The sequence below is a fragment of the Serinus canaria genome, chromosome 2, assembly GCF_022539315.1.
Source record: "Serinus canaria isolate serCan28SL12 chromosome 2, serCan2020, whole genome shotgun sequence".
NCBI lineage: Eukaryota > Metazoa > Chordata > Aves > Passeriformes > Fringillidae > Serinus > Serinus canaria.
Window position 1 is genome coordinate 38,882,344 of NC_066315.1, and position 21,188 is coordinate 38,903,531.

At 40.5% G+C, this 21,188-nt stretch overlaps 1 protein-coding gene across 4 annotated transcripts in view; it reads left to right on the forward strand.

Moving 5' to 3' along the window:
* Positions 1-21,188, forward strand: part of RARB (retinoic acid receptor beta) — a 321,234-nt gene that overhangs the window by 115,572 nt on the left and 184,474 nt on the right. For all 4 annotated transcript variants that reach the window (XM_030231742.2, XM_030231950.2, XM_030231763.2 and 1 more), the window contains one exon: positions 13,835-14,335. In XM_030231742.2, the coding sequence (XP_030087602.1) occupies positions 14,158-14,335 (178 nt within the window). In that variant the 5' untranslated portion in view covers positions 13,835-14,157. The remainder of the gene's footprint in view (positions 1-13,834; positions 14,336-21,188) is intronic.

Below are 21,188 nucleotides of genomic sequence, written 5' to 3' on the forward strand. Positions count from 1 at the left end.
GGTACAACTGTGCTTTGTTTCACCCAAAAAAATGTGAACTTCATATAGGGAGAATGTGTTTCATTTCCTTACCATGTGTCAACAACTGGATCTTAAACCTGTATTTATCAGATGCAGAACTGGTTTTGGAGGATTATCACTAAATCAAATGCTAGGGTGGAATTTATGTTCTCCCTACAGCATTTCTCAAATGTTCGTATTATTCTACTTTTAAGCATTTAGTCTTTGATGCTTAGATCTGACATGCAGAGGCTACATTTTTACATTCCTCTTTGTACAAGAGACTAGACATCTCTTTCTGTTTTCAAACCCCTTATACTCTCACAATAAAAACAATACACCTGTTTCTTTTTTTATTATTATTAGGGCCCATCATTACTGTTCAAACACATGCAGGAAAAAGTTGTCATAGCTCACACATGGTAAAACTGTAGTCTAGGTGTATTACTGTGATTACAAAGTGTGTTAGAAGGAAGGAGATCTTATGGTTTTCTTTAACACCTGGACTGCCATTATTATTGTGGAGAATATCTCCTGATTTCTAATATATATTATTAAAAAATCTCCACAAGTTTTTTTCTGGCAAAAACAGGGGCAGAGTGGTTGTGTGAATATGGTCCATGTTGTACATGCAGCTGTTTATACAAAATTATGTTCCACAGGAGTGCTTTTTCTTGATGATCTCCAGTATCTCTTCCATCTCTTGCTATATTTGAACTGCATTATTTTTCTTGGAGTATTCTTTCATGTGATGTTCAGTCAGGTATGTTGATTGTAGTATGTCCTTGAATATCTAAGTGTTCCACACAATTTAGTCACTTTTCACTATTTTATTTATATAGGCTGAGGGGTTTTTTTCAGTCTGTTGTCACTGTGGAGCTCTGACAGTGCACACAGGTTCACATTCTTGAAAGGGAGATCTTCACATCTGTCATCAAATTAAGCAGCAGTGACTGCACCCAACATGGTCATTTTTCTTCTCACTTCTGGCTCCTTCCCCTCTCCTTCAAAAACTTGGATATGCATTGTGGAGCAACACCATTCTCTCCATCTCACAGTGATGGGATTTGGAGAGATGTATGGGTGGAATATCTTCAAGAACTGCGGCTTACGTAAAGGAAGTGACAGCCTTTAGAGATGTCACTTATTTTGAGAGGTTATTTCCATTAGCTGACATCTTTATTGCATTCTCTGGCTTATGCATCATTTTGAGGAAACAAATTGTTTTTTTCTGCTTTCTTTGGATTTGCTTTAGCATATGGTGCTCTGTGAGAGCCCATATAATGGACAAGTGTTTCACTCTCAGTTGGTATAGACACCATTAGCTGGAAAGAGGATGCAGTTGGGATTATGCTGAGGGATACTGTGCTTGAGTCAACATCTGAGTGGACTATTCCACTCAGAGATATTTTTTTTTTATTATAATCACAAAAGACAGGAGTGGATTTTGAATGGCTTTATCTCTGTAACTGAGACCATTGTTTTGTCTTGGAATTTTTTTTCTTGGTTTTTGTTGTTGTTGTTGTTGTTTTTGGTTTTAGTTTTTTGGGGTTTTTTTTCTTGTCTTTTTTTTTTTACTTGGGTATTAATTCATTTTCTCACCTAATGTGCATCTGTTGAAGGAACTTCAGGTGCTGTTAGAAAAGCTCTCTCTGTTGTGACATGCCTGGCTTGACGTTCCCAGTTCCAAGATATGCTCTACTTGGTTGCTGGTATTTTCATGGTTAAATCAGATTGTCTTATCAGCCTTGGGCACCCAGCTGGGCTTTCAGGCTTCTCACTCCTCTGTGCTCTTTGTAATGCATTGGTGTGCTGGATCCTGACTTGTGAAATGCTGCTGTCCTGAAAATCATGCAGGGAGAGCCTTGGTAAGATCATTCTGCTGCAGTGGGGAAGGGCCTTTACCAGACACATAACAAGTGGTATGGAATGCACACCTGCCCACCTCTCTGGCTCTGGGTATTTTTTTTTTAAGCCAATAAATGCAGAGTGCCTGGCAAAGTGACTCAGGCAGCATAGCCTGGTAAGCACAGATGAAGGATGCAGCAGAGATGGTGCTGTTGGTACCAGGAGATGGGTCTGTGCTGGCTTATACTCAGCAGCACACTGGGCTTGACTGCTGTCTTGGGGGTAAAGGTGCTGCTGAAGCTTTGAGAGGATTGCTTTTCCTACTGGCTTGCATTTATTGTTGTCTGTGGGTTGGAGGTTGCAGAGAGGAGCACCTTGTTGCCAAGGCTGTTTATCCTTGCTGTTGTTCTGCTTGTGGTGGTTCAGAATTGGTTGGAGGCTTGTTGGAAGAAGCTCTGCCTGATCCACGCTGTCTTTCCACAAGAGAAATCGTCTTTGGCAATGTTAGCCAAGTTTACCATCTCCTGGGGGTTTCCAAAAGTTTTTGAGAGCTTTGCTCTTGACCCATGTCTCATGACCTAATTATGAAAATGCTCACTGTTACTTTTTAAAATGTTTTCAAAATTCATTATTTTAATACATTACTTGGCTAATTAGGCTGAAAGATTAGTGATCCCAATGGATTCAGGAGGTGAATAAGAGTCTGATCCAGCTTTTGGTTGAAATGTTTAAATATGATGGCAGGTTTGGGCAGGTCTGAGTGCTGCATGGTGGTGTATGACCTGTCTCCATCCCTAAGAGTCTGCATGAAACTTCTGTCTGCACCATGAGCATGAGCTAATTCAGGCTGGTGTCTCTGCCCACATAAGTGGGAAAGTTGTCTTATGTTTACCAGTGGAAAGGTCCTTTCAGGAAAGGGTTTGTTGGGAATGACTGCTGTGCAGTTAACTCACACACTTGCTTACTCTGCAAGAATACCTTTGTGCTGTATCAGAAGTCCTGCCTTGCAGACTGGCGGGCATGACACAAGTCTCCTTGAATTTTGTCAGTGTTTAGGTTCCTCTTAGATGCTTTTGCCTGTTAAATGTAAGGTCATAGTTCATGTTGGTCTTTCTGACAATGTAATCCATCTGTCCAGTGCCTCTAGCAGACAATTCTGGGATATAGATCTTCTGAATGTTAGAATGTGGAAAAGATGTGCTGGTTTTGTGGCTACCGTGATTGATTATTGCACCTCTGTCCTTATGACCTGACTGATAAGGTTTTTGCAACATTTTCAGATGATTCAGAGGATGGCTCTGAGGGTGCTTACATGTGCAGTGTTATCTCAGCGTATTATTAGCATTTTACAATTGCTTTATTGGCTCCCTGTTAAGCAAAATATTGACAATAAAAATGCTATTTTTGTTCTGTGATCCATGCTATGGCTTTGTCCCCTCCTAGTTAATGGCTGCGCTTGTTCCTAATTTTGCTACCCTATTGTTCCTGTGACAGGGAGCTACAGAGAACAGAGGTTTTAAAATAGATGTTCATAATCTCCACCAGCCCTCTGGCATATTCTGCTGACCCTCAGGGAGTCTTACTGGGAATATATTGAAACTTGTGATATCTAATAAGTAAAGGTTCAGGAGCCTGACGTAGACAGCAGAAATGTCGTCTTCTGGGTAAAGTAGGACAGAAGACTCTAATAACTCAGTGGAATTGCAGAACCTTTCAGCAGACACACTACTAGACTTGATGTATACAACAAAAGGTGATAAATTATGTGTGTTAAGTTATTTTGTGTTAGCACAGCGTCCACACCTCCATGTATATTAAGATGATAGATGCACCTCTAGTCCAACAGACTGGTCTTCAGAAACAAAGTTCACAACCAGTGCTTGAACCCTCTTTTTCCCCCTGTTCCACTTGGATCACTGTCCTCACTTGATAAATGGGGACAGCAGAGATGCAAACTCCTCTAGCTCAGAGGAAGAAGAACTTCCAGCCTCGTAGTGCAAAAAACTGGACTGCCAACAGATTGAACCTACCTCCTGAACATAGTTGTGCCTCCCAGCTCTTGAGGGATTGGGAAATCTATATTATTTCACAATTCATGCACAACCTCTACAAAATCCTCTTTCAGGTTTCTCAGACAGCCTCCCGAATAAGCATTATTCATTTTTTGAGTGAATCCACATGCTTATCCTAACAATGAGTTTAGATTACTCCAGATAGCAGAATTTTTCTTTGCAACTAAGTGGATTCTTGCAGGATCCTTCTTTGTGTGCCTTATAAAGTGAAGTGCGCTGAGCTGAGGTGGCACCTTCTGCTGTAGTACATGTTTTCCAAATTAAACAGAATTTTATTCTCATCTTTTTTTTTATCTCAATAACTGTTGAATTCTGTTTGTTTCTTTGCACAGTGTGTGAAGATCTCATACTGCACTGACCTGTCAGTGCATTTCCAGGCAGCATATTTGTGCCATAGTGGGGCACAAAAGGATGTGTACTTACTGGTTATCCAGATAATGAACAAAGTAGAAATTAAAGATGTAGAGCATTTTCTATCTTAATTTGGTGGTGAGAGCAAGATATCCTACCCATGCAGAGGAAGACTACTCAAATAACCTCAGGCAGGGACAGGATGTGGTGCTTAGTTTTATTGCAGTGGTTCTGCTAGGACAAGGACTTCTCAGGAATACTCCTTTAAGGCTAAGCAGAGAGATGAGTCTTGCTTCTGTCCTGGGACAGTCATCTCTAGAAATTCAAAAAACTCACAGCAAAGGCTTCAGGTCTAAATTGCCCTGATCTTTCCTAACATAACCCTGTGGGTAATTAACGTCACCTACGTCGATGTTCAGATAAAGCATAGCCATCAAAACTAATGGTTTCTGTACCCGCCACTCATAAAGCATTTGATGAATAATCTCCTTGACTCCTGGTTTCATTGCTTGGGGTTTTGAGATCAGTACAAGTAAAAGTTGCCACTGGTGTTGCATGCCTTTGTGCTCTCCTTTAAGGAAGTATCTCGTCATCCTTTTTCTGCAGTGCATGTTGTGACTGTAGAGTGTTGGCCTCCCAAAGAAATGTACTTTTCTGTCAAGGAACCGCCCTCCAAAGCTGCTTTCCTCTTCAGCTTCTGGGCTGATGAAGTACTCCATTCTTTTAATAACTCCCAGGCCACTGGGATAATTTACTAGGGATCTTCCGTCTGTCACCAAAACAATAACATCACTTGACCCCCTCTTACTGATCTCGGAGGCCTCTTAAAAGTTATAAACAGCCAGTATAAGACCTTTTTAGTAGTTGCAGTGATGGCAAGTGCTGTATTTGCTGTTGGTCGCCATGACATGTTTCTCATCAGCTAGAAGGTTAAAGATGAGCGTTCTGAAAGCATGCTGGGGAGGCTTCAGATAGATTCCTCACTCTTCCTCACTGTAATACCACTTGGGAAGTGATTGGCATACTTGTAAATGTCTGCACACCCCATAATATTGGATGACAATACTGAACATAGGCAGCAGGATGTGGTTTTTCTTGCTTACTCAGTCTCCCTTCCCTTGGCCTCCCATCTCTTTCCAAGAGCTCTTCTCACAAAATCTTGCTTTGGCTGGGAGTCTGTGTGATGTTATCTTGTGGTGCCTTGTAGGCAAGGGCAAAAACCAATTAATTGCCAGTTAAGGAGAAGACTTCTGTGGAAGTTTGTTTTTGCTGGACAGGGAGCATATTCCACTCTGAACTTTATCAGAGATGCTACCTTTCCTTCAAGGATAAGGATCATGGATGCTGATTATGCTGCCAGTTTAAGGTACTACCTGTTGGCCTGTGTAAATCTTCCCAAATCCTGGAAGCATGTTGGTGCTGGTTACAGCTTACCTTTGTTACCTATGCCTTCTTTGACTTGATGAGGGGGGACCCCTAAGCATAGGTTCCTTATTCCTGTTCAGTGATCATATCTCATCTTCCTGGTTGCCATCTCACATAGAAGCAGATATGAACAAAACAATCTGATTGGGCACATAGTACAGTAAAGGATAATTTAGATTGCTAAATCAAGCCTTGTTTTTCTGAACTGTAGGGATAAACTGTTCAGAAGCACAGAACACCTGCTGGAAAAACGTGGCCAGAGAACTAAAGCAATAGGCACAGTACCTTGAGTGGGGAAAGCTTCCTACTGGAGTTTCTGGTTCTGTGTAACTTGAGGAGCCAACCTTCTTTTTAGGAGCTAAGTACCCTGTGCTATTTAAATTGTGGATCAACTGAATTGTGTTTGAGAGAAAGGATTTGTTTTTCCTCTTCAGTTTTGTGGACAAGCAGAAACAAGGAAACAGGTTCAGTCTGCAGAAAAGCCCTGCAGCTTTGGTCTGGCAAATCTCTGATTTCCTAAGCCTCTGTAGCACACGGGTTAGTCTCTCATGAAGGATATTCTCAGTATGGAGTTACTGTTTTACATCCTTGGAAATGTTAATAAGGAATAACAGAGATGACTATGCAAGAACAGAAGTGTTAATTCTGTTGAAAGAGCAATTTTAAGCATTAAGAAATAGCTATTAAATTTGGGGACCAAAGTGTACAAGTTCACTTAAACTCAGGAAAGAGGAAGCCCAGTTACCTTTCCTTTGGTTTCCATAGATGAAAGAGAACTTTTTTCCTTGACTGTCCTTCAGGATTTTTTGAATGTGACAGAGTAAGTAAGGAATGCATTTAGATACAAAGCAGAGTGTCCTATATTCCAGCACAAAATGTATTCAGAGCCCTTTGAATTCTCTGCAGAAAACTGCAAGAGAGTCCCTTACAGAGGTGATTGAAAGCCACTGCACAGGAAATCAACTTCTCATCCTGTACATAAACATGAGCCAATTCTCCTATATCTGGCTCTCAGAGCAGTACACACAGTAAATTGTTAACCCCATCACCTGACCTAACCATTTATCTTTGCTTCTCAGTATAGTTTTGGCAACTGCTGAGTAATGAAAGAAAAAACATGGAATGCAGATAGCTATAGGGAAAAAAAAAAAAAGGCAACAATCAACCCCCTGACCCTCCACCAAAAAAAAAAATCCAACCCAGAAACCCAACCACCTCACACTTCAGTTACAAACAGCTCTTTAAAGCAGAAAACAACAGGAGATGAGAAAGTGCTTGATACAGTGGTAGGATCTTAAATATCGTTAGTATAGAACAGAATTAACATTTCTATAGAATAACAGACATGTGAATCATGGATTTTCAATCCTTCACACTTCTTGGTTGTGTTAGCACAAATAAATTAATAACTCCCCTGAACCTTTGTGGAACAAATAACCATAGTGCCTTTCAGGTTTTGAAATGTAAGCTCTGTGTGTTTTTAATGTTAGTTGTTATACAAGAAGGTTGCCTGAAATAGGTTATTCTGCTTATGGAGTATTGTTCCCATATGAGGATTCAAGCTATGTACTCACAGCTGCTGCTCTCCAACATGGACTCTCAGTTCCACTAAAATCAATAGTTGGCACAGCAGGGTACTGTTGTATGGTGTGTAAATAAATGGGTGTCATTGTGTCTCACTTTTTTTTTCCCTTTTCCCCTTTCAGATTTAGATTTGCTCTTTTTCAGGCATACATCAGTGTGTGTTTGCAATGCAGGCAATTCGAAGCATAGCTGCTTAGGGAGAAAGAAGCTTCCCCCCCCCTCCTTTTTATACTTCCCAATAGGATTTTAAAATAAACATCAATTGCATTAATTATATTAATTATCTCTTAACAATGTCAGGGGGAAAAGACCCCAAATAAAACACAGACCCCCAAATAAAATATTTTGCAAGTGTCAGCTTTATGACAAAAAGGAATTCACAGTCCCCCAGCAGACAGCTATCTTGCATACCAAGATGCAGGAAAAGTGTCATAGAAAGAGTGTCTTAATTCTGTTACAACAATTTATCTTCCCTCTTTCTTTAAGTCTTGTACCTATATTTGAAAATATGTGACAATTGTGGTTATGGGATGTAAGAGCTACAGATCTGCTTTTCAATAAACTGACTTTGAAGTTCTGTTTCATGCATTTGCTTTTTTATTCATGCATCTGGTCATATAGAGTAGTTTACTTTTTTTGGCTGCAGACTTGGCAGATACAAAATGCAGATGTTGTTCTTCTGACTTAAGCTGCTATTTTAAGCTTTTTTGGCCAGCGGTTGGAAATTTTAGGTTCAGTTGTTTATTTGCTTATCATCAAAGTGGTTTTTGTCATATAATTCATATATGAGTATTAGCTTTCTGTGTTTACTTTCAGAGTTTGAGATTAAGAGTATGGTCTTTTTTTTCCCCTTTACTTTTTTGAAACCAGCATGCTCTTTTGATTAATAATACAGTAGAATATGTTATGCTTCAGAGAGCTTTTATTTGCAAAGAAAAAAAAGACCCTCAAAAAAAAACCCCAAAAAACCCAACCAAAAACCAGCCCAACCCTCACATTGTGCTGCAATGCTTTCCCTTTAAGAAAACCATATCTCTCTCCAGATGCCTGCATCTCTTTGATACAAAAGGGTACACTAAGTTCCATCTATAAACAGAATCCACTAATTAAGAGTAATTGCTTCGGAGATTGGTACAGACTATTCAGCATCAGATGCATGTTCCTCTCAGATATCCATTAGCCTCTAATAAGATAATGCAGATGTGCCAGTCTGTTTCCTGTTTCCTTCTATTGTACCTTTATTGCCGTATATGGACCAATGGGATGGGCTGAACAATAAGTGGATGTCCTTTTGCTCCCAGAGCCCTTCTCAAAGGAATGTTTGTTATTAGATTGCTTTTTCTGTTTAGTTTCACATCACTATGCTAATAAAGGAAACATAACACTCCAAAGGCTTTTTTTTTTTTTTTTTTTACTTCTGCCATGGTAACTAGTTTATTGTTTAATTAAATCTCGTTGGATAGCCATGAAAACAAAAAATGCAACATCTCACAGTCAGTGAGAACTGGTGCAGAATGGAGTCCAGCCTCTTTTTGAAATAAAAGTTTCCATGCATTTTTAAGAGTTTAAAGGCAGTGTGGTTATCGTGTTACTGGATCTGACTGATTTACACTTGAGTCGTGCTAAATCTGCTGAATTATTCAGTACTGCTGAATGCAACACCATCAGCCAGCATAATAGAAAGCATATGCATAATCAGGGATTTCAATACAAACTATACATTAAATACAGTAAGCATTCTCAAAACTCGACTTGTTTTGAAAACAGCATTAGAATATGTGTTGAAGTCAGCTAATAAATAAGGACTCCACCAACTCTGTCCCTTGGGGAAAACAGGTAATAAATATATTGTTGAAAGGTTTTATATGCAAAATTTCTCTGAAATTGTTTTTGTTGCTCTGAGAAGAGCAACTTGCCTCTCCTGTCTTACTGCCCAGGCTGCCCTCCCAGTCCAGTGATTCCTGTTTTAGCCTAAGATTTAAGGGAGGGGCGGGGGGTTTGGCGTTGGCAGGAAAATGGGAAATGAACTTAGAAGAGACTTCCTCTGTGACCCTGGAAACTTCGGGGACAGCAGTGCTGCAGAGCAAGGGCTTGGAGAAGCAAATTCCAAAGTGCCCAGCTGTGTGCAGAACATGTCCTCGTGTTGGGGTGCCTCTTCAGCATTCCTGGTTTTGTCCCCCAGTTGTAAAGGAAGAGCAGCAGCAGTTTAATGTGGCAGAAAGGTGTAGGGATGGCAGATTTAGCTTAGAAGTTTTTTGGATGCTGCATCATGGATATCTTTAAAAGACTGCTGAATTTCATTACCATAGATAGAGCAGAACACCCCAGGACCTTTTCAGAAGTGAAGGAAGAAAAAAAAGACAAAAATCCTGCTTTACTTGCAATGCTGACGACTTAATTCCCTGCTATGGCTAGTGAGAGGGGAGGAAGAGGAATGTGGAATTGGGATGTTGTTGGCAAAAGGGAGGATGGAGCGTAACCTTCCTACTGACACAGAACAATTGGCCAAGCCTCCTGCTTTGGCTTCTTGCCTGTCCAGCTGTTGATGTGCATCAAAGTCACCTGTAACAGCAAAGGGATTTTAGGAATTCAAATAAATCTTAAAACAAGCAAAAAATTCAGAAGGATGAGTTATGGTACAGTAATACCAAATATTGTTACTGAATGGAAGCTAAATAGCAATATAATGAATGATACTCAATACATTTAATATATTTTAGGAGAACTGACAGATGTCTGAAGAGCAAAGCTGCTTTCTGTTGTGAAGCCTGTGCAAAATCCATGGGAAATTAAGAGACAATAAGAAAAGTTGGGTTACTGTTTATCCAGTAAAATTTGAAGCTTATATGTGAAAATTTGTAGATTTAAATTTCTGCTCAGCTGCACAAACACTGAGAAGAAGTGTGGAAGAGACAGATACACCTGCTGCATTAACTGCAGCTGATAGATATTCTGCTCTGCACTAGAGCTACTGTAGCCTCCTTCCCCTGTGGCCATCTGCTTTATCACTGAAGTCAAGTCAATAGAAGACCTGTAAAAACCAAAAAGGAGGAGGCATATGTTCTGTCAAAGAAAAGTCATTGGCCGCTGTTCAATGCAAAGTAGTGCACAGTGTGATCATCTCTTGGTGAACTTTCAAAGGAACTTTTCTGTATGATCCTTTTCCATACTGCTTGTACTAAGGGCCTTGTACTCATGAACAGTCACTGAGGAGAAGTCTGTGGAAGAGGATTTTCATAGTATGCTGAGGAGATCCTCTGAAGTTCCTTTTTCACAGCCATTTTCTGAAAATTTTGCCTTCTGCCTCCAGGGCAGAAATCCATGCTGTTGCTGTGGGTATTTACCGTAGCAAATGACAACACAGGAAAATCTCTTTCACAAAGTGAAAATCTTTTTCACTGTATGGCACACATACAGTGTTTTGAGCTATGGTACAGGTTTAGTTAAGCAATAGAAATGTTTTCACCTTGGAATCACATGCAGCCCAGACATCTGTGGCTGATGTCCGGTGCTAGGTTCAGGGATGTGAATGTGTCCATCTGGTGATACATTAGTGAAATGTGTCATGGGAGTTGTGCCATGGAGCTGGTGTGAATGGGAAAGTGGATTGTTGGGTTTCCTGTTCTGCAGCAGTTTCTACTTTGGGATGTTCTCTGCTGGGCAGTATGAAGGTGATGGGTCTGTAATTTCTGTTAGCAGAGCTGCTGACTTGAAGTTCCTTGGAAACCATGGAACACGAGTGGCATTTGCTTCTTTACAAGAAGCTGGAGCTGCTCATATGTAGCTATCTGCCTACAATTTGCTCCTTGACCATCACATGTTCAGCCATTTGCTCCCAAGGGACACAGCTTGTAGTCAAATGATACACTCTTTGGAGTATCATGACTTTTACACTGCCTATGGAAAGTACATTTCTGAAGAGCTCTGAAGACGAACAAGTTCTGAAGGTTTATCTCTAGCACAGCTATCTTCAGGAAATTTCTGGCTACGAGTGGAGAAAGGCAGGTGATTTCTGAGTAAGGCAAGAAAAACTTACTTTAATGTAGTAATTTCAGTTTATAATTCCATCTCATGTAAAATTATAAGCATGCAAAACTGTATGATTATAACTTAGTTTTGGCACTGTTAAATATATGTATTTGTATATTGAGGAGCTATAACACTGCTGGTGTTCTGCCATCACCAGCTCCACCACAGATCATGTTCCTTCAGTAATGAAGAACTGACCTGAGGGTTTTCCTGAGTGCGTTTTTGCTCCCCTCTGTCCTGAAGGCGTTGCTTTTTTCTCAATACTTTTCACTTAAATATGAAAATATATCTGATGTGGTTCTAGGGACGTTTTTAACTTATGATGAGCTCTGCATTTTTCTGGCTAATAGAAATATAATTGAAGGTGTTAGATAGTTTTATAAGATGAATTTTGTTTCCAGAGCCCTACATCATTTAAAAATAGATGACCTTGTTCTGTGTTTAATTTAATGCACACATTTTAGGGCTGGTATTCATCAGCATCCCTCTCCTGTTCTTTTTTTTTTTTTTTTTCCAAACACTTAGAAGCGTGGTATTTTTGCCGGCTTTTGTGGAATTGCTTTATAAAACTTTGCGTGTTCCTTTGATACTTGACTTTTCTTGTCTCTTAATCTTAGTAAAGCCTTAGCTAGGTTAAGCAGGCACCAGCGATGGTTCATCTCATTTTGTGTTGTTAGTGAGTTGATGTATTTTAGCTGCTGGGGCTCCCTCAAAAGATCTGCCTGGTTTCACTGGTCTTCAGGCATGTGGTCTTCGAGCTCAGCTTGGGCAGCAACTGTGTCTCCACTTGCTGTATCCCCTTCTTGCAGCCTCATCTCTGCATACGTTTGCATCCATTAGCATTAAAGGCATTTTGTGCATAATTTACACAGTTATCAAATACTTACAAGCTACATTTCGGTTATCCCCAAGCAGGCTGCACTCAGCAGAAGCTGCTGTCTGACAACATGCACAGCTGGTAACCTTTGCTGGTATTCCACACAGAGGAGAAACACTCCGCTGCTCTCTGACAGGCAAACATATGCATCTGAGTTGGGTTTTTTCCTTTTTTCTCCTTGCTCATTTGAATTCTTACCGACAACTGGTGCTCTGAGCAGCAGCAGTGATAGTCAGTATTGCGTTGTCACAGTTTTCCTCCTCTGGCGGCAGTTTCGCTTCGTGACCTTGACACATCATTTCACTGCTCTTTTGTTTTCCCACCCAAAAATCCTCTTGCCTTTGGTTTCAGGCTATAATTTCAGAGAATTACAGATAAAAGTGCTATATAGCGGTGGATGTGGTTACTGATCACTGACTGTGGCAGATGCAAGAGTGTAGTACATTGTCTCAGGAAACAAAGCTTTACTCAGCCGTGGACTTCCTTTCTTTTGAGTGGCTGAGTTTGCTCTGTGTCTCCTACTTCCTACTACAGTATGTGTTGGAGGAGATGAGTAAAGTGTTTGTGCAGGGTGAGCTCAGGAGCTGTCTGCAGCACTCACTGGCTTTTGCCTGGAGCACTGCATGAGTAGCTACAGGAGCAGTGTTTGCAATATGGAAGTGGTTGCAGCCTTCCCAGTACTGTATCTCTCAAGACACCAGTAGCCCTTAGTGGTGTTGCACCAGCAGGTTGATTCAGAGGCCACCAGCCATGTGCTCTAAGTAGATTTGAACTGCTATGGCGGGAGCAAATTTCATGGGAATATCACAAGAAGTGATATTCCTGTTCTCAGCCTGAGGCTTTTGGTACAGAGCCTGAAAAAATGAGGACCCCTTGAAAGGTGGAAGCTGTTTGGGTGAAACACTGAGGAAGGTGTGTGGAGCTCTGGATGACCTTGAAGATGGTGGTCATGAGAGCAAGCAAGTTTCCTAGCAGAGCACAGGAGCAGTGCATTGCAGTGTATTGACTCATGTCACTTACTCACCCAGATCATGAAATAATGGGTGCTTGTTTGTTTGGGCAGCTTCCCCTACCCCACAAAAAACCCCAAAAAACCAAACCATTTGTGAGGAGTCTCCTAAGGAATAATAAACTAACTATTCTTTGTGAAAGCAGTCATTATTATAGCAATTGTTGCTTTAACAGACTAAGGCCAAATTGCCCTCACACATGTGTCTGAATGTCCTGCCTGAGCCACGGCACTGAAGGGAGTTGAGAGCCTCCTCAGTGCCAATCCTTCTGTAGCTTTTAGGGGGACACTGAAAGCTTTCAAACACAAGGAAATTTTTCAGAAGTTGATTATTTTTCTCCCAAGCATTAGTATTTCAGGTAAATATTGATGCATTGGTTTTAAATCTGGCAGTTTTCACAAAAAGACTGTGTCACACCAGAATAGCTTTTGGTGTTGCACGTCGTGCAGGGAAATCAACTTAATGGGTATTCTGCTGTTAGCTTCAGTAATAGGGTGAGAGTTCTACAAAAGCTGACCTTGTGGGATACTGATAAATAAATTGTAACTTAACAAAAATAGCAATGAGAAAATAGTCTTCTATGTTCATATTTTAAAAAATATGTATGTTTTAATCAATATATTGTTTTCTTCCCCCAGACTGTGTCAGTATGCATCTGTAGAGAGCAACTGTGCCCCCAGAGAAATATTTGTAGAATCAAATGAACTGCATCCTGATACCAGAGTAAGAAGACTTTCTATCCATAGTCTGCAGAGCAAGGATGTCCTAGAAGAGAGAACAGTAGGAAGCAGTGATGAAATATAGGATGGACCTGATATAGTGAATTACCTTTTCATCATCACGCAATCCAGCTTAAGCTGTACCTTCAGGCTTGACAGCCCTCATCATTCATAATTTGAGGTATCCAATTTGCTGGCCTGGAGTGATGCAACATAATACCTGTGCACTGTGAGGTGTGAACATGACAACCAGCAGCCGCACATGTCCAGTACCGGCCGTGAATGGACATATGACTCACTACCCAGCAGCACCATATCCCTTACTTTTTCCTCCAGTCATTGGTGGACTGTCACTACCTTCCCTCCATGGACTCCAGAGTCACCCACCAACTAGTGGATGCAGCACTCCATCACCTGCAAGTAAGTGCTTGGTATTAATACCTCTTATTATTGACCAGCTCTCCTCTAATAAAGACTGATCGTGTTCATTCTGAAATTTTATCGGGAGTGGTTGCAGTTGTTCATTTATGATGAATTTTATTTGGGCAAAGATCATGCATTTGTTTTAAATTACATTTTTCACTTCTTCTTTTTATAAAAATAAACAGGCAACTGTATTGCATGCCAAAGCTATGGAAGCCAAGAGTGACAGAACCTGCTATGCATTTTGGTATAACCTGCATTAGTATATTAGCTGCAGAATCCATTGTTGCTTAAAAAAAAAAAATGACCTTTTTGTAATCATGAATGGCAATGATTCCTCAGTATAAAATCTTCTGAAGTTATTAATACTGTTTTAGTTTTCTTCCATAAGTAGCTCTTTTCTTCATGTGCAGCTTCTGAAGTGCAGCCCAGGGACAGCTGGTATCTGTGAGCTGCTGGTGGCTGTAGAATGAGCCCTTGAGCCTGTGGTTGAGCTTCTGTTGTGGTTCAACCCCAGATAGCAACCAACTGTTGCACAGCTGCTGTCTCACATCTCCTTTGCCCCACAGTGGGATGAGGAAGAGTATCTAGGGGAGAAAAAAGGTAAAACCTATAGTTTGAGATAAGAACAATTTAATATTGAAATGGGATATAATATAAGAATAGTTGTCATTAATATAAGAATAGTTGTCATCAAAAGGGAGGCAACAAAAAGAGGGAGAGAAGTAAAACCCAAGAGAGACCAGAGATGCTCACTACAGTTGCTCACCACCTGCTGACAGATGCCCAGCCAGTCCATGAACAACAAATGGCCAACTCCCCCCCACCTTAATGTACTGGGGATGGCATTTTACCTCTTGGAATATCCCTTGGGCCTGTCTGGGTCAGCTGTACTGGCTGTGCTCCCTCCCAGCTTCTAGTGCACATCCTCACTGTAGAGCATGGAAAACTGAGAAGCCCTTGACTTAGAGTAAATACTACTTAACACAGTGATGCTTTGCTTGTTGCTATCAACATTATTCTCATACTCAATCCCAAAACCACAGCACTCTACCTGCTTATAGAAAGAAAATTACTCTCCCAGCCAAAACTAGAACAGTTCCGCATGCAGCACTGCTGAGTGTATTAGCTGAAGAAAGTTTTTTCTTTGCCTTATGAAAGCATGCTTTCTTAAGCATGCTTGGTCTTAGTTTTGTATGTGTTTAAGTGGCTCAAACATAGCTGTCCCAAATATAAACTTTCTAAGTAGGATCACTTAGAAAAGATACATCTCTGGAGGTCTTTGCAGTGGGTGACTGAAGTACTTATCATTCAGGAAACCCAGATATACACAGCTTTGCAGATCAGTGTGTTGTTGAAGATGCTTGTCTAAATGCATTACTGTGACTGTTGGATATGAGAAATCTTGACTAAACAGCACATGTGTGGAACGATGCACTTTCTGCTAAAGGAAAAGGAGATTTGTTATCGCAGTTTCCCTGACGCATCTTTCAACAGAAATCTCACAAAGTTTCAGCTCCAAATTTAAATGGGAAATCACAGTGAAGACAAAAAGTTGCAGGTTTTGTGCTGCTTGATACCAATTCTGGCTTCATGTCTCACACACACATACTGGAATGCTGGGCAGTAAAAAATTTGTAGGTTTGGTGGGATTTTTTCTTGGTTTTTGTTTTGTTTTTGTTTTTCTTCCCATTTCTGTGGACAGTTTTCATCCAGTCACACATGCAAAGAAGTATAATTGGATCAGGTTTTTATTTGCCCTGTTCTATTGCAGGGTGTTTGTTTTTCTTGGAGATGAAAAACAAAAGAGTCAAAAGGTCTACAAGCAACTTCAATTTTCCAATCCTATCAGAAAATATCCTGGTTGATTATCAGTTTACCATCCTGAATTTATCCTGCACTACTTCAGGAATACTCACCTGTTGAAGAAATAGTTTTATTAGTAATGGGAACATTTTCTGAGGCATAGATTGGCAAATCCCAAAATTATATAATCAGCAATGTAGAGTTTTTCTTTCCTATGAATTATTCCTCTGGAATTAAGACTGTGTTGCTGATGCATTATTAATGATTAATAAACCAGTCAGTGCTCAGCCTTTCAGCAAAGTACTGCTTAGTATTAACTTCTGTCAATATGCAAAATAAGTGGCTGCATCTAAATCTTGGGGTTGTGTCTTTATATCCTGGTCCCAGCATTTTCAGGTCAGTATTTTTGTGGAGGTGCTTTGCAACACTGGCTCTCTGTGGCTGAGCAGAAAAGCCTGGCAGCTGTTGTGCATAGCTCAAGACAATAATGTTTGCCAATACCAGCTAAAATTGGCAAGATAGGAAGGAGGATGTCTTGAATGAGAATTGTTTTTGAGACATAGTCCACTGCAGTATGATTCTTCTGGTTTGTACCACTCTGTTTTCTTACCTGTACTGTCAGCACTCTATCTATAGACTTCTGATTCTGGAACTTGAGATTTATATTGCTGGATTTATAGAGACAAGTTCTTGGAAGCATGCAGGTTGAGCTTTGGGTTGGATTTCAGGGTTCTGCTCTCCATTGTTTGTTTATATGTTTGTTTTCCCAATGAAGCCACCCATAGGCCAAAGTCAGTCTGATTGATGGTCTCTATTAAAGTTAGAATTTATACTGTGTGGTGGAATAATATGGAGCTCTCTTGAAAAGACCGGAAAAAATTAAAGGTTGGCCAAACCAGTGCTCTTTGTATGCTTGAAGCTATTGTACTATTTATCTTCCAGATTCTTTTCATTCATGTAAAATCCAATAGAAATGAGTTTACGTAACAGGAATGTTATAAAGATCTCTTTATCTTTATAAAACAATGCTGTTCAACAGCTTTTGTTCAAAGTTAGTGCCATTTGAGCTTCTGTATCAGTGTCGTGTTTTATTTTGTTCTGTCTTGGTTAGACACTTTTAATGATGGCAGAATAACCTTATATCAAGTTCCATTAAGTTATCTTAACCTACAGCTGGAGCAGGTATCTCCACTCCCATGAAACAGACAGCAGTAGACACACGAATTGTGTGAGCACAAGGGCCTTGCCATAAATGCTCAGGATGGAGTGATTTAGTTTCATTGATGTTAATAATGCCGTTGCCTCTGTGACCTGTGACTCGGCTTCTGTTTTTATCCTGAGATACATAGTGCAAAATACTTAATAATTGGAGGTCTGGTGGCGGTGCTGGAGAGGTCAGAGGATGAGCAAACCCACTTGTGCCGTGCATTAGCACCGAACGAGAGCACGGCCCAGCAGATTGTTACTCTGTGAGTCCCCTTGATTACCCCGTGCAGCATGCAGCAGACATCCTCACTCTTGACATCAGGAGCCACCCAGCCCTCCCTGGCCACATTAATGAATGAGGAGTTTCTTCCACACAGCAGAGATGGTTTCAGGAGGTTACTGCTGAGCTCATTTAGAAATGGTGAGGGAGGCAGAACTGGAGGCATTCCTGTGCTTTTTGGGTCGTGTACCAGCCTCTCATAGACCAAGAGGTTTGGGTTCTTTGCCAGACTTGGAGCAGCTACAAGAAAGGGGCAAAAGTCTTGCAGAGCCTGATGTGTTTGCAATAGGAAAATCCTAGAAGACTCGTGAAATATTTTGGGGAGGAATAAATTAATAAATATGGGCAAATATTGTTACTTGAAATTTTATTAAAGTAAAACCACCTTAGGTTCAGGTGAGTAGCAGTCACACAGGCAATTCTTGTTTCTCAGTGGCATTGCTCTCCATCAGCCCTGGAAGAAGGGTCGGGGCCCATCTGGCCATCATGAGACCTAATGCTGCTACCAGAGGTCAGTAAGGCAAATGTCACAACGTGAGGGTATCAGCTTTAGAAGAATTTACCTTCTTTATAAAACATTTGTTGTGTGGCTGTAGGGACACATTTTAATTTCTGGAGAAAGATTAGTTATAAAAATCAGTCTTACAAAAACCCCAGACTCCAAGAAAACACCCCTAACTAAGAGAATGACCACCTGAAATTTGAGAAGGAAGGTATGTAAAAAACACACAGATCATTCTGGTATATCCATGGGATTGAAAACTGGTGAGGAAAGTGCTGCCTTTTATGTTATGGCTGATGGAAACTGCAAGGCACTGCAGCGATGTTGCAGTTTCACAAGCAAATATCAGCGTGGGGAAGATGAAGCCCTGCTGGTTGTTTGTAGAGTATCTTTACAAGACTGGTTCCTCTAACTTAACTCTTCACCAGAATGAGTTTCACCAAATTAGTTTATCAAGGCTAAATACCACTACACAGCAAAGCCAGTTGGTGTGAGCTGGAGGAAAAAGCTTAATCTGAGCTAATGCTGTGATGAAAGGAATGTGAGTGGATCCTAGACCAAATTAAAAAAGGGTTTGGACAATAACCACAGTGGGAGCCACTGAATAATAAAACACTTTGTTTGGCAGTTGTTCCCTTTCTGCTTGGATTGAACATTTGCTTGAACAAGGTGATTTGTGAAGCCCATTTGATGGGAGCACCCTCATATTCTGCCTTTGACCCTGCCCTACATTTTGTTCCTCAGGCTGCCAACATGAGCCTTTGAATCCTTGATATCCCCCTTTCCATTTATTGCAAGGGAGGAATAGGAGTAGCTTGATAAGGAGCAGGGAAGAGCAGCCAGTCTGATACAAGAATGTCCTGGAATTTATATAAACTCCGTAAGGTTGCTTCATCCACATAGCTTGGAAAAAAATAATCTGAATGTGTTATTTAGAGGACTGTTGGGATGCCATGGAAAAAATTCCATATTAAGGTCACTCATTGTATTTTAGCCAAGCTTTTCCATTCTTTTCTGTCTGGGGTGTTTTAAAAGTGTATTGTAAAGAATAAAAGACTTTATGTTCTGCTTTACATAAGTCTTCGAAATATGAGAAAATGTATGGAAAGTAAGATCATCTGAGGAACTCAAAGAGGTAGACAAGGAAGCACCTACAACATTATTTCTCATTGTGCTATGTAAACACTAATTATTTTATTTATTAGTCAGTATTACATATCATTTTCAGACATGCTCAGGACAGGCAGATTGTAACTTTGGGCACTGTTTTCTGCTGGAATTTTTTTTCCTTCTATTAATGCAATTATTTACTACTTGAACTTCATCTTAAAGATTGCTTTCTTTTTTTTTTTTTCCCTCCCTGGGAAATGGATTTTCCACTGGTATCATTAAAAAAGTACAGTTAAATCCAGTGTTACTGGTATAGTACTGCAAGATATTTTTGCCAGCCCCACCCGTTGCAGGAATTCATTTACTTTTCCAGTCCTGTTGTTAATCATTATATTGACACAGAAAGTCCTCCCAAAAGCACTCTTTGGCAGATTGCATTAAATATGAATAGCAGATATTCATTACGATGTGTTGCCCCCAAGAGAACTCTAAACTATCTGCACTACTCATGAGCAGGCAAATACACTAATTCTCCAGCTATTCAAATTATTTTCAAATAGTTTAGTGTGTCTCTAATAAAAACAAGAATGTCTCTGTTTCCCTTAATTACTCAGAAGGTCAAGAACTCCCACATCTCACTTTACTTCACAAAATTGGGAATATTCCTCTTGGAGGCTGGAGTGTGGTTAGTACATGATGGATTTTCTTCCATTGGCATAGTTACTGAGGCAAGTGCTATCTGTAATGGACTGAAAAAACCCTCCTCATCACTCATTGACATTCTGGAATTATCTAAATAGTATTATAATAGTTATATTGAATTAGGAAAAAAAATTAATGGATCAACCTTGTTTGATTCTGTTGTTCAAGTTTTTTATTTTCACAGCATCTAATCTTAGTGTAACTGCCTCCCTTTTTTCCAGTCCTGCCTTCGTGGGAAAGCTTGCTGTGTGGTCATTTACGTGTATCTGCAATTAACAGATGACTTCCAATATACCTACTCAGTGCATGTGTTGTCCATCGTTATTGGAAAGACAGAACATGTGGTTGCATTCAGAAAGAGGGGGGTAAAGAGAACATGAATCTCAGATTCCTTAGCCACAGCCAATGTTGCCTCATGCTGTCAAGTCTAAGGAGCAATGTCCAGATGATACCCTGCAGATACTACTCATGACCCTGGAAACCACCATTTCTTTTCAGTTCTTCCTTTATGTCATATTGTGGATTTTTTCCTGGTGGAGATCCTTGTGCAGCTTGAAACCATCCATGCTTTGATTATTGAAATGCTGTTACACTGTCATTTTTGGATTCTAGTTGATCTGAAACTATCAAAAATTTGGACTCAGTTTTTCATGTTAGAGCTTCTTTTTCAGTATTGCCACTTTCAAATAAACCAGGAGCTCCTCCCTACTCGGTGCAGCTGGTGATTCCTGCCACACCACTGCCCTGCCAGGGTGGGTCCTCAGCACCCTGTGGATGCAGCCCACTTCAGATTTCAGTGGGCAGCATGCTCATCTGTGAGAAATCAGTCTGGGCGTGTATGGACAGGAATTTGCTTCCTGGGAGGAAGCCAAATTTAGAAATTTTCTGCTCTGGCAGGGAAAGTGTGTGGTGCAGTACTGGCATGTGCTCTGTAATGGCTCTGTGCATCCCTCGTATATATGCTGTAGTCTGAGGGAGCCTGGTGTTTGGAAGTCAAATATGAGCTGTCTGAAAATTGCTCCTTCTCTCCTTTTGGGCCCCAAAGCAGGGAAATTCCCCAAAAAATCCCCAAGAAAAAGCCTCCTTACCTAAGGCTGGAAATATATTTCCATGGAGTATTGCAGATGACCTTCTCCTCTGCTCTGGCTCTATGAAAATAACACCCAGTAGCTCCCAGTAGTGGGGACGTCAGGCATGAAGAGTGAAGGGCTTGTTGTAGCTCCCCATTGTTGGTTCATTTGGGG